Here is a 13,722-nt window from a genome sequence, read left to right on the forward strand (position 1 = left end):
AGGTGAGCTTGCCTTCTTCCTTTCTTTGATGAATGCAATTATTAGGAATCAGAAATCAGGAAACGTTTATTGCCATAATATGTTGTACATACATGGAAATTGTCTTGGCGGTAGGTGCATGACAGAAGACTTAATGTGTAGCAACAATGATCATTTCCCTTACATGGCAGTCACAAAATAAATGGATCATTATTTGCTTATTTCCCTTTTTTGTTGCTTGGTGATGCGATTAAGTGCACTTACTTAGGCACTTGACTAAACTAGTATTATACCTTTATATAAGATGAAATACAAGTTGTGGAATTGATGGCATTGTGGCACTTCAGTAAAGACTAAAATCATCCTATTCTAGAATCTGAGTAAGGTATGTTCTGCTTTTTATTCCTCCATTTTACACGTTACACGACACACTGCAGAATTACATAAACATCAGGAATTTGTGCCAAGCGGATTAATTTTAAATAGCATAATACAAATGTAGTTAATTGAACAATATATTTTTATGAATAAAATCGACATCTGTTTTTCACGTTCCCCCAAAAAAATTTTTAAATTTAAACTTTAAAAAAAAAATGGATATATTTAAATAAGTATCGTATCCCTCTTCGGGACGCGTCCGCCGGCAGGACCCACAATCCTCTGCGACGAGGCAAGATGGAAGAACCCAGCAGCTGCGGGAGAACAATGTTTTGGCTTTAGATATTGCAACGTACAGCTGAGGGTGAACTACACGAGCAGCGATAACAGGTCATGGTCCTGCACCGGTGAGAGAAATGAATACAACGCGACTCTGGGGGCAGAGGCGGCCGCCGTAGCAGCCCAACTCCTCGCACGGGACAGACAACAAAGCGCGGCGCACTACCGTTGACGTTATCCGCTAGTTAGCTGCTAAGTTAGCCGTCTCGGCTAGCCCGGACGAGCATCATTGTTCGCTGGAGTTGTGTGGGCCGTTTGTTATGGGTCGTGCTCGTGTTGTCGCTCTTATCACCTACAGTCGGCTCACGGACCAGGAAAATAACTCAACGACTTCGGTGGGAGAAAAAACGGGTTAAGAATGAGTACGAACGATGCAAAGATTAGTCCCTGTTTTTTTTGTTTTGTTTTATTTCTCACGCGCTAACCAGCATTCGTCCTTGGTGGTTTGTCCCGTGCGCTCGGTTAACGTTTGTGTGCCGTGTGGGACGCCGGTGTGCACTGATATCTGCTGCAAATGTGTTTAATGTATACTAAAGCAAAGTACGCAACGAACTAACATCTCTAAAGGGGCACAGACTTTCCACCTGCTTCATGCGTTTTTTCCTGCTTATAATGGCTCGTTTGTTGGCTGTTCATCAAGCTCAGGTCTGCTGCTGTTATTGCATGGCCATATTAATTATTGCCTGATCCGGCATCACAAAGAAGGGCCCCGCAGGAGTGGTTAGCCAAATGGTTAGCTTGGTAGCTAACGTTAATTGCAAAGCGAACAAGCATGATCGTTTGTATAAATGAACGCAGATTTAAGGTCCTCTTCACCCACTTATTTCGTACGTTAACGCGTTTGAGAAAGCTGAAGTTATCCGGAGTGTTTTAAGTCTTGTTTGCTTTATGAAAAGTTGGCTTTGTGTTAGCTGAGTAGGTTATTGCTGCTAGCTCCCTATTGGAGCTGAAGGCATTTGGCAGCACTCATTAGCTGGACAGCTCGTAGGAAGAGGGATTGTAATCTTGTGATATACTTTAGGTGGTAAATTCAGGGGAAAATGTGAAATTCTACCTCAGATACTCGTTTCCAATATTTCACAAACTTTATAAATCGTGTTGATCACAGCATTGTAGTTAATTTGGATGTTCCACTGAATATCATCACCGGCCAAATATCTACATTAGACTTCACGGACAGAGCGATTACAAAATTGCATTTGTTTATGCACCAACTGCGTAATCACACTGGTCTTTTAATGCAGTCTGCACACTCTCATTGGCAGATAAGCTCATGCAAATAGGATGACTGGGTCAGACAGGCCTATCAAACAGATTAACACTACTTCATTCCTCATCTCATGTTGTGTCTAGCATTACAGTCAGTGACCTTTTTGCCTCAATAGTGTACAAACACACTGTAATTAAACAGGGAGAATTGTGTACACTTTAATTACCCCAGTGCTGTCTGTTTTGCCTGTTTCCACCTGTCATGGTACCAGTATGCAGCCTTTTTCTTGACCCATAAACCGTCCGGTGTAATCCGACTAAGCGCCCAGTTCTTAGATCAGAGGCCGCGGCACCAATTCCTGAACACTGAGCTTAGCTGGGTCTGTAATTGTTATCTGTTGTCTATTATTTGTGTATATCTTCACGGATTGGTTGCTATTTATCGGGTCTCCCGTAAAACTGGCCTAATGCCGTTTAATGTCGACTTTTACCCTTTCCTCACAGGATGACACTTATTGCCAACCCATAGTTTTCCTGCCCGCCGGCATCCATCATGAACATCATTCAAGACAAACTAGGCAATGAATACCTGCGCTCCAACGGGAGCATGGACTCCAACTTTGGCTCTGGCATGATAATGTTCAGCCACCTCCCTCCTGTGACCAGTTTCACACGGTTGGCCGCCCACTCCGTTATGCAGGACGTTCATCCTCAAGAAATGATCTTGAAGAAGGAACGCGAGTCGCCTGACTGCATGGGTTACCAAGGTGGCCGCATGGGCTGTGCGGGCCCGGGAGACTATGTTCACGCCATGGGTATCAAGCAGGAGAAGCTGTCGGAGCACGATTATCGCCTGCCGGTTTACCCAGGAGGGCTGGGGAAGAGCACTGAGCTGCTGGAGGTGGCTGTCAGCAACAACCAGAACCTGCTGGTGCATGACCTCAACATGGGTAACGTAAGTACCGCTGATGGGAGATGGCTGTGGTTTAGAGCTGGAAAAAATAATCAATTTAAGTTGACTAAAAAAATAAATCATCCAATGTCTTTCTAATTCATTCATTGAATAAAAAGAAATTGGGTGCAAAACTGAAATATCATGGATATTGGTAAACCAATATATAGATATTTATTTTCTGGCTGGCTTTAAAAGCATTATATAAACTTTACATTCTTTGCAATTTAACATTTTTAGTATCAGTACCTTCAAAACAAGAATTGGCCCCCATAAAAAGCTACATGTCCTGATTTATACTTTTTCCTTTTGACCATTGTGCATATAATTAGCTACGGATGTTAACATGACCATTGTAGTATCAACATGAGACGTATACGCCCAGATTGGGGAAGAAAAAAAAATCCAAATACTTAATTTAGAATAATTTAAGGTAAATTTGTCTAACAGACATGGCTCTACTCTGTTGTGAGGCAGCTGATTGTTTCAGAAAGCGAGGAGGAGGAGCTTGTGGGAGGATGGGTTCAGGGGAGGAGCTTGTTTGAAACTGTTTATGGTGACATAAATCTACCACGGCTTGAGATGCGACATATAAATGAGCTCCCCTCTCCCCTCCCTGTTTCTCTTTCGGGGGAGAAGGATGATGTCATGCAGCCTCGGCATGAATGAAAACGTCCTCACAAGGACACAGCTGTCTTGTTTGAGCTTGCACTTCATTTCACACATCTTTTGTGCTCATTTAAATAGAAATGCACACAACCACACCAACTAACAAAAGCTAGCCATCAGAGGTCGTCTGAGCTCTAGGCGCAAATTTGATGGGAAACCTAATTAATTATTGTCGTCTTTGTGCCAATCTTTAAGTGTAGTGAATAAAAACAATTTGAATATTTTATCGACACGTGGTGCGCACAGATAAATAGTTCAGTCTGTCTCGTTAATCTTTTTTTATTCTCAAGAGTGTTGATGAAATAATCCCTCAACTCTTTGGTTCTCTTTTTTTCTATCCTAAACATTGGGTGTATTTTGATACAAGCTGGTGTACCCACATTTCCACTCAGTCTCCATTTGGAGATTGACGTGCAGCATATCTACTGGGAGAGTAGGTGAACCGAAAGATCGATTTTTAAAATCCCTTTCAAAGATTGTATAGTGATAACGTTTGGGGAGGAGTTCTACTTTTGGATGATTCGTTTATTGCACAAGTTTCTTTGTTCAGATGTAGGAGATAAAAGACTAAATTGGATAGGCTGCTTCCTATGCAGAGAGAGGTCCTACATTTAAGGCGTTTCTTCACCCACTGGAACAGAATCCTGCACAATGAGTTTCCAACAAACAATCAGTAGACATTGTCTGTTGTGTTTTTTTTCAAATGAGCATAAAACATGATTAGATTGCATCATATTAAAAGATTGAAGGCCCTTTCTTTTCAATCCCATAATAACCTTATCGTGGCTCAGTCTCACGCTTATGGACCTCTCCCTTTGTCACCATCACAGCTGCCGGGTCAGTTAGGAAAAGAGCCCACTGGGAGAAAGGGTCGTAGGTCAAATGGTGACGGACAGGAGGGTAAACCAAGAAAGAAGAGAAGCGAGGCAAAGGTTTGTTATATGTTTAAACATCTGTGAATGCTCTCATATGTTCTGTTTAAATCTTTACCAAATAACCATCCTTTTATCGAATAAGCAATTACTTAAGACAAAACAGGCATATTAATGTGCTCTCTTAATATTTCAAATTAATGTTACGTTCCTGCCTTTTGTAAAATGTAAACAACGTAACTAGAGTAATGCATTATTAATTTCCCATGTGTCATTTTGTCTAGCTCTCTTGTTAGCGTTATCGTAATGTTTTGTATAGGGCTCATCATACATATCCATTCTACTCTATGTGAACTCATCCATTAAATAGATTGAGATTAATATAAAAGATGTCTGACTGTTGTTCCACAGCAATCAATGATGCTGGATGGCAGCCTGTCGCCGGGAACAAAGCCGCACATCTGTGAGCACTGCGCCGCATCCTTCAGAAGCTCCTATCACTTGCGCAGACACGTTCTCATCCACACAGGTATTTAGGCGTCCACACGTCCCCTACGATGATTATACTTTCTCCCTCATGTGCTCCTCGATGTCGACTTAAGTTCACTTGATCCAACATTGTCTTCAGCTAGTTCTCTGCCTGCTCCCTCGGTAAGAGTTAAGAAACCAATTTACTTTGCTAAATATTTAGGTTGTTTGAAAGGATTCCTGGCCCCCTGGCATCACAGATGTCGAGGGCTTTACCCTTTACATCAATCCAACTCACTGCCTGTCTTTTTGATGCATCACAGGATAGCAACGTGGGAGGCTGTTAACATTAACAGTCATGTCAAAATGACATTACTGTGATGACAACTGAGGGCGGCACGACCTGGAGTCTTTTTGGGGGGGTTTTCTGCTTCGTCGCTTTCAGCTCCAGGCCTGAATGTCCGCAAAGTCAGCCAAATTCCTGCTGGTCCAACCTGTAATACTGCATTATAATGCACAATAGTGTTATTTTTAGTGCCAAATTGAAAGCATACATTGTTCTTTCGGTCTCAAAGCAGGATTGTTCGAGAATCGCTGTTTCCGTGTTTATCTCAGTTTTCCCATTTGTGTAATGTTTCCGAATGGTTTGCTTTTGTGTGATAATTGCTTTCCTTTCTTAAACTGTTCAGATTTTGGAATTGGAATATCAGGTAGAGGTCAAGCAGCATATGCAATACATACTACTTTTGGTGAACAATGATGCATTACATCATACAAGCGCTTGTGTTTCTACAGAAGGGTAACGGCGACGGGATGCAATATCGAACCTGTATAACCCTAATTTTGTTTCAGGTGAAAGACCCTTCAGATGCAATCAGTGCAACATGAGTTTCATTCAAAAATACCTTCTCCAGCGACACGAGAAAATCCACAGCGGTGAGTGTTTTATCGAACAACCACCCGTAACGTATAGGCCCTAATCTGCTCTAATCTGTCGTTGTGTGCATCTAACCTTGAGCGTTGGTTTTATATCGCAGGAGAGAAGCCATTCAGCTGTGACCAGTGTAACATGCGGTTCATTCAGAAGTACCACATGGAGAGGCATAAGAGGACTCACAGCGGAGAAAAGCCGTACAGATGTGAGACCTGCCAACAGGTCAGTGAGCTGCTTAGCATGTTGATTATCAAATGTGATACTTTGTACATCAAAAAACTTAATATGACATTTGGTGGTATTCCCTCAGTATTTTTCTAGGACAGACCGACTGCTTAAGCATAAGCGGACCTGTGGAGAACCCATAAAGAAGGGCCTGGATCCTGGCATGATGGACCTGGGTTGCGTAGACTTAGGAAATGGCAGCTATGGAATCACTCAGGGAAATGCCGGGAGAAAGAGGGGGAGGTCCAAAAATTCCGGAGAGGGAGTGGAGCGCAAGAAGAAGAAGGGGGACGGCGGAGCGTTGCGGGTACCGCATATTCACGGGGACGTGGCTGAAGGCTACAGCATCCACGATTACTCAATGGAGAATCAAACCGTATCCTCCTCCACTGAGCCGGGCCCCAGCATGCAGCAGGGCCACCAGGGCCGTGCCCCGAAGATGGCATTCAAGAAGGCCAACCGCAAGAGCCTGGATAAAGCGGCCCTGGGACAGGCCAAAGCGGGCTCGTTGGAGCAGAGCGATGGCATGGATGGCCTGGGCCTCATGCAGGGTAACGGGTCTAAAGGAGGGCCCACCAGCACCAGCAACAACAACAACTACGACGACGCCATGCAGTTCCTCAAGAAGCGACGCTACCTTAACGCGGCCAACGGTGCTAACTCGTCCGGGCCGGGTCTGGGCGGAGGAGCCGGCGGCGAATACGACGTTGGTCACTTGTCCTCCCAGCACTCGGTCATTCAGGGCGTCGTTTCCAGCGTGATGGACAGCGACGCACCCCTGAGCCTCGACAAGTCCGGCATCCCGGACGAGGTGCTGCAGAGCCTCCTCGACCACTACACCCAGAAACCCGACGGCTCGCACCACGACGTCCACTTTGACATCGGCGACCATCACGCGGAGCTTCACCACGCCGCGGCGGACTGCTCCGACATCGGCCACAACCCCGGCAGCTCCAGCCCGTCCGGGGACAAGACCGTCATGATGCACGAGTACTCTCGCTTCCTGCTGCAGGCTTTGGAGCGCACCAGCCACAGTGCCGGCTTCCCGCCGTTCACCAGTTCCCAGGGAAACCCCCTCTACGCCGACAAGAACATTTACACTACGTCCCCGATGGAGTGCGGGTTCGGCCAGTCGGTGGCCTCGCCTTCGCTGCCCTCCTCTGTGCCAAAGTCTCACTTTGCGATGCTGACGGGATCCTCGCCACAGCACAGCTTCCACCTGAGCGGCCTTGAGGCTTCCACGCACCAGCAGCTCACCCCTTCTCAGGAGCTCACTGACCAGATGGAGAAGCAGCACTCCTCCACTCCCCCTTCCTCCTACCAGATTAGCCCGTCTGACCTGAGCACCCAGAAGGTCCAAGCGCCGCTCAAGAACGGCACGGTGGTCTACCCGCTGGCCCCCTCGCAGGATTTGGCCCCTCTGGACTCCTCCAAGCCTTCGTACCAGATAGAAAACTTTGCCCAGGCCTTTGGCTCCCAGTTCAAGTCAGATGGGCGCGGCCTGTCTTACGGCAGTGACTCGAGCGGGGAGGTGGATCACAGGATACGGACGCCTGTGTCTGAATTCTCAGGGTATAGTAGTTTGTTATCCGATGTCAATGAGCCAGTAAGTACAGGTTCCAAAACTACAACAAGCCAAAGCTACAGATGAGCGTCTGAGAGGGAGAGAACACTCGTTCATTCTGGCGTTCTCATTTTTAATTTTAGTGCACCTAATTTTATTATTATTGTTTTTATTATTATTATTATTATTATTATACTAATGCTGGTTTTGTGCCCTCCTCTCCCCACAATAAGCCCACATGGCTTTCTGCAAATGCAATTTTTTTTAATTATGTTTATTTTAAGTTAAATATGTATTTACTGTTAGTTCTTGTCCTATTAGTGGCATTGTGTCTGGTCATAATTCATGAGCTGAAAGTCCATTTTAGATAATTATAGCGTAGTAAATGGCATACTTCTTTTACAATGGGTTTTTGGGCAATCAACTTTACAATTGTGAAAGGATAATAAATTCCCACGATGGCAGGGAATAGCCCAGAGTTAAAATGGCAAAAAAGCAACAACAAAAAAAGAAGCTGTCTGTTACAAGGTTTAAAGTATTACTCAGGAAAAAGTGGAAAAGAGAAGTCTACGAGGTGCAGTGAGCGCTCGTTTCAGAAGTTGAAGTTTGTGACTCACAGGAGGTTTTGTTACTTGTTGAATGAGTGTGACACAAACCGACTGCTGCCAGCTCATCTGAGCACTGAAAACACTTTCTACTCAGCTATATAGAGATTATGGTACTTTCGTGTCAATGTGAAACTCCTCTTTTCTTAAATAAGGGCCATATATACATAGATATAGATATATATACATATATCCATATCTATGTATATGTCTATATTTATAAGAATATATCTTAATGTAAAATAGCAAATTTAATCATTCTAGGGAAGTGCCAGTTGAAGTTGAAGAATGAGGGCTGGTTCTGGGGTAAATGTTGTCTGATATATTTTTGGAGAACAAAAATGATGTTTGGGCTTATCTTTGGCCAATAGAGGCTGCTGTTGGGCAGAAAAAGAATGCACCCACCCACCCTCTTCTTCCTCAGTTCTGTTATTTCTTTAATAGAATCCAGTTAGCACTTTGAGCCGTTTTTCTTACATTGCATTAAGTACCCTGTCGGATCAAGGAAGCTCAAGCATCAGGAATGGACTGGCTCTTTGACCGATGTGTTTGGACATATGCAGATGTGGTCTCTGGGTTGAGCATATTTTGGCTGAATGATGTGGATACCCTTTGTTTGGGTAGCATGGTTTATATGGGGACGTTGGGAAGGGGGTGGGGGGCAAAGGGGTTGGGCGCGGTTGATAAATGAAAGTGGGATTCTTTTCATTTCATTTCCTTTCTCCCTACTTTTAGGGAGGGTTTAGATTGGTTGGGAGGGATGGTGTTTTTTAAAATGAAGTACCATTTTAATCGGGATAATGTAAATGTATTTCAAACCTCTAGTTTTAGTTTTGACTTGTTACCCAACTTAGAAGCTTTGCTTTCTTAATGAATTTGATGACAAATGTGTTAGTGATCAAGTATTTTCTTCAGCTGTTACTGAGAGGCAGCCATATGCATACTGAGCAAAAGGGCGGCTGACCAAAAAGTTGTATGCATTTAGGCATTTCACGTGTGCTGGCAGTACTAAGCATTATTGTCCCCGTTAGAATTTGGGTGCCTATTCCTGTGAAGTGCAGGCTGCAAGATAATTGTCTAGTAAATGTAAAATGTAATTTCTTGCCGATTTTTTATTTTATCCCCATGTATTTATGTACAATTCTTTTGTAAAGCCAACAATAAGTACGCTGTCTTCCTACAACTGGCCTTAAGTGCTGGAAAATGATATCGCTCTGCTGAATGAGTGTTTGAACCCCTTTACACCCCGACGGCCTGTTTTCAGCAATCATGAAACGCGTCAGAGTGAATGCAATGCTTAACATCTGGAATAATATGTTGCCATGCTGAACAGTTAAAACGGATTTGCCTTGCATATACCTCATATCACATTAAACCAGGATAAAGGAGTGAAGGTTTGATGTATGTAGCAGAGCTGCTGCTGTATGTATGAGGAAAAGATGTCATGTTCTGTGCGACTAGTTTTGTGTACATGCCGTTTATGTGACCCACTAGGACTTGGTTGCTTATGGGTTCATGTAAATGTCTTATGCCAGCCAGTGTTCAGTCTCTTCAGTTTGACCGAACTCCAGATCTAATTAGCCATATTGTTTCAATATGCTTATTGTTTACAAAGAAAATGTACAAAACACTAAATCTTATTCTGACCCCTGTATAAATTGTATTTTACTATATTGCTTCCCCCCTTTTTTTTATTTTATTTTTTATCGGCGCCAAATTTTGTAGCTGATATCTTCCCGCTCCCTGTGACATGTATCAGAAGACTGTACTTGTCCAATGAATTTAAAACTGATTAGGGAGAAAACAATAAATACTGTTATCAAGAGCTGGCGTTGTCGTCCTGTGTGTGGGGAAAGGGTGTGCGATGTCGCTGCTTTAGTGCAATAATGCACTAAACTTCAGGTGGTTGGCGAGTTGCCATAGAAACCATTTTGCTCATATACGCTCAACACAAAAGGGTTTGAAAGAACATAAGAGGCTTACTAGAGCTTAATGTGGCTTGAACTTATTCCACCACTGGTGGTGATGATGATGATGGCGATTTTCTACAAGTAGGCCTATGTTTTCTAACGCATAATTCAGGATGTGTCTCAATTCAGCGCGGCTGAATCCTCAAGGACGCACGCATACGTCACTTCGGCTGCGACTCGGCTCTCCCGTTCCGTCTCCTCCTCCTCCAAACGCAGCCCTGCTGGAGCCGATTTGGTGGACACATCTGATCGATCCTTTACGGCCCAGCATATCCCATCGTGTGTGTGTGTGTGGTGACATTCAGCTACTATTGCTTTGACATATTCTGTAATATCTTGAGTTTAGATTTAAAATAGCTTGTATCCTTTGTAAGAAAACCAAACTGCTTGCATGCAAGTCAATTGTTTTTGCTATTTTTTTCTTATTGACAGTATTGATTGATTTTTCCTCTGCCTTAATATTGCAATATTACTTTTAGCTGAAAGTCAATGCCTGGAAAAACTCAAAAGGGAGAAGGAAGGATAAAAGCAAACATTCTAGAGTTTATTTGATGCATTGAGAAATGATTTGACCAAGTTGAGGACATACAGATGAACAACGCAGATGACTTGCTATTGTCAAATTTCCGTGTTATTCCGAGAATTGTACTGCTTCCTTAAATTAAAAGCAGAAGTAGATGTTCTTCCTGTAAACGCAGAAAAAAAAAACCCTGCGTGCGAGTTATGTTTGCAAACTTTTATTTACTTACAGTATCTAATCCTACTTTTGTACACACCCAAATTCTGTAACACTGCGCTATTTCCATGTGCTGTTAATAAAGGACTTCTATTGAAGGTTCTGAAAATGATGATTTGACCAAATGTTCTGTCTATACTTGCTGTGCCTCACACTTAGGTTAGTCAAGCAGATATGCCTGCCAATCTCTTAGCTACTTATTGACACTGGTGTCCTTCCGTGTCTCTCGATGTCTCTTTCGCCTTCTGTGGGATGTTGATCTGACAGTGACGTGAATGATGTTCTTATCTACAAAGCCGGGAGGAGATCATTTGGTTGTGTACACAGCGAGTTCCTAAGCGGGGAACGGCAGTACTACAGTGGGGTTTTTATGATGCTGTGCCATTGGTCGTAAGTGAAATTTATTACACAAAAAATGTAACTCTTTTTTTTGTGGATGCTTTAGTCAGTCTACAATGTTTGTCTAGAATGGAACAAATGTTAGAAATTTGTTCTTAATTGTACAATATTACAAGTACAATATTTCATATTATGGATCCAGAACCGCTGAAATAAAGCACACTTGACAGAATAACAGAATCTTGCTTTTTGCAAGGCTAAACCCGACAAAAGGAATTAAAAAATGTTACAAAGTCCTCGAGTATTTGCAATAGATGAGTGTGAGGTTGTCAAGTCTTATGTTCATGCACTGCTGGATATTTGTTGTGTCTATTATTCAGGAGCGTCCCAGAGCAAAGCCATAAAAGCTCTGCTATGGCAACATGGAATGTGAAAGATTTGGGACTGAATTGGACTGGAAATTATTTATTATAAATAAGTTAAATAGAGTGGGAAATGAACTAACAAACAACAACGCAATCTGTCATACATTGTCCCGAGGAAGAATTCCTCCATAATAATTGGTCAAGTTTTCTTATCTGCAATTCAAAGACTTTATTTATTCAAAAGTAGTGTTTTTCTGCAAAAGACTGAACATATAGAATCACAATATATTTTGAAACATGTTGATTTCTTATTATCATTGAAACACTGTGTTTGGCTCCCAAACACAACACACTCATTAAAGCCTGGAGCACACCAAGCCGAAGTCGGTCCTCGTCGGCTTTGTTACGGCCGATTCGACATGTTGAATCGGCGTCGGGGCTTATCGGTCAGTCGGGCCTTCTCATTCTGATCGATCATTGTGATTGACTGCTCAGCCAGCGAACCAGTGCACTAGAAGAAGAAGAAAAAAACCGGCAGGCGCAGAACGGACGTGCTACTTGGCCGTCGGGTGTTGAGAATCGGCTTGGTTGAGACGGGGCAACTTTGGACCCAGACGCTGCCGACGTGAGTCGACGTGAGCCGACGTGAGCCGATTCTGCAGTCTGCTCTCGTCCCCCCCCTGTTCGTCGGCGTCGGCTTGGTGTGTTCCAGGCTTTTTTCCACTTATGAACTAGTACTTATGAACTATTGTTCATACCTCTATGCTCCAGACTTGTAATAAACCTAATGTTTTCTTGATAACAGATAAGTGTGCCCGTGATAATTAGTGATATCAGGGACACAGTTGGCTGACTTACAGTCTCAAGGTCCATAATGCAACAGGGGTTTAGGTTTAATTTGAACATGTTACTGTTCATCTCATTTGTTTACTTTTGCTCAACATGTAAAAATACCCGGCTGTATCATCCACAAGTAAATATTGAAACAGTTTTGTAATAAAACAGAGCAATAAAAAAACAGACCTCACTCAGCCCTTTGTCCAAAGAATGATTCCGTGGAATGACTGTAGATGACATGGCATCTGCTGGCACATGAGGATTGCATCACTACACACACAACACAACGTGCCAATAATCAACAGTTATTGTTCTGTCTCTGGAGCCGGAGTAGCTCCCACGAGGACTCAAGCTGTGACCGTCTTATACGAGTCCAGACTCAGGTGTTGACCCAAAATGAACATCATGGCCATTTAGATGCAACACGCTATGAAGCATTGGTCTTAGCAGCTATGCTTATAGCTACACATTTTATTCTTAGTTGCGTGTCTTCTCTGACCACTGGAAAACTGAAGCACCTGGTGCTGTTTGTATTTCATTGTCATTTTGTTTCCCTCCTTTGTTCTTACAAGGTCAATGACCATAACGGCCGTAACTGACATTTAGGACTGCAGCGTGAAAAATGAAATTATTTAAAAAAAATAATGTTTCAAATTTGTCTAAAATACTGTGTGTTCAGCAAAGAGGACAACTGTTTGTTCTAACAGGGGTAAATTGTTTGTTAAAAGACATTGTTGGGCCCGGGTTTGGTTAGTTGGGTACCTTAGAGGAAGTAGAAACTAGTTCATTATTTAACCTGGAAGTTTTAAAGACCAAACTCAAGCGTAACTGATAACAAAAAGTCAGCATTTCCTCTTTGTTAGATTGTCTCAAAGGTCAAATAATGGTTAGAAGTATGTTTTTTAAAGAGCTGTCCTTGAATTTCCAAACAATGCTCATTAAGCCTGAAATGAGACCATTTCAGTCCTCAATATTACATGAGGAAATGGATGACATCATTTAGGGTTTGTTATCTTGTCATCCTGTGAATTTGTAATTTTGACATCAATAGTTTTGGACAGAAAGAGGACATCAGAAGAAAAGAAAAGTCTCGGAGGAGATAATGGCATACTTAAAACAAATTAAGCTTTACAGAAACCTGTGTGTCCTCATAATCTGAACCTGATGCTGACTCTGTTGGACTCTGCAGAGGACTGGACGAATAAAAATAAATCCATTTCAGCTGTAGCTTCACTCTGTGTTTAGTGGTAGTTAGCCGGCATTAGCTTTGGTAAAACACTG

At 42.9% G+C, this 13,722-nt stretch overlaps 1 protein-coding gene across 3 annotated transcripts; it reads left to right on the plus strand.

Moving 5' to 3' along the window:
* Positions 1-624: 624 nt before the first annotated feature.
* On the plus strand, positions 625-10,013 carry znf281a (zinc finger protein 281a). 3 transcript variants are annotated; one of them, XM_037476419.2, is made up of 8 exons: positions 826-1,058; positions 2,178-2,285; positions 2,410-2,860; positions 4,357-4,458; positions 4,810-4,927; positions 5,719-5,802; positions 5,904-6,022; positions 6,111-10,013. In XM_037476419.2, the coding sequence occupies exons 3-8, from the start codon at positions 2,459-2,461 to the stop codon at positions 7,674-7,676; spliced, it is 2,391 nt and encodes a 796-aa protein (XP_037332316.2). In that variant the 5' UTR covers positions 826-1,058; positions 2,178-2,285; positions 2,410-2,458; the 3' UTR covers positions 7,677-10,013. The 3 variants fall into 3 exon arrangements, with proteins under 3 accessions (XP_037332315.2, XP_037332316.2, XP_037332317.2); XM_037476418.2 differs by lacking the exons at positions 826-1,058; positions 2,178-2,285 and adding an exon at positions 625-764; XM_037476420.2 differs by lacking the exon at positions 2,178-2,285.
* The last annotated feature ends 3,709 nt before the right edge of the window (positions 10,014-13,722 follow it).

Source organism: Pungitius pungitius, chromosome 12 (assembly GCF_949316345.1).
Source record: "Pungitius pungitius chromosome 12, fPunPun2.1, whole genome shotgun sequence".
Classification (NCBI taxonomy): domain Eukaryota; kingdom Metazoa; phylum Chordata; class Actinopteri; order Perciformes; family Gasterosteidae; genus Pungitius; species Pungitius pungitius.

What these genes read in the sequence shown, in the direction of transcription:
- znf281a (XM_037476418.2), top strand. Translation starts at nt 2,459, where the DNA reads ATGAACATCATTCAAGACAAACTAGGCAATGAATACCTGCGCTCCAAC. An exon ending in ATGACCTCAACATGGGTAAC is followed by an intron (nt 2,861 to 4,356) that starts GTAAGTACCGCT and finishes TCACCATCACAG; the next exon opens with CTGCCGGGTCAGTTAGGAAA. An exon ending in GATGTGAGACCTGCCAACAG is followed by an intron (nt 6,023 to 6,110) that starts GTCAGTGAGCTG and finishes GTATTCCCTCAG; the next exon opens with TATTTTTCTAGGACAGACCG.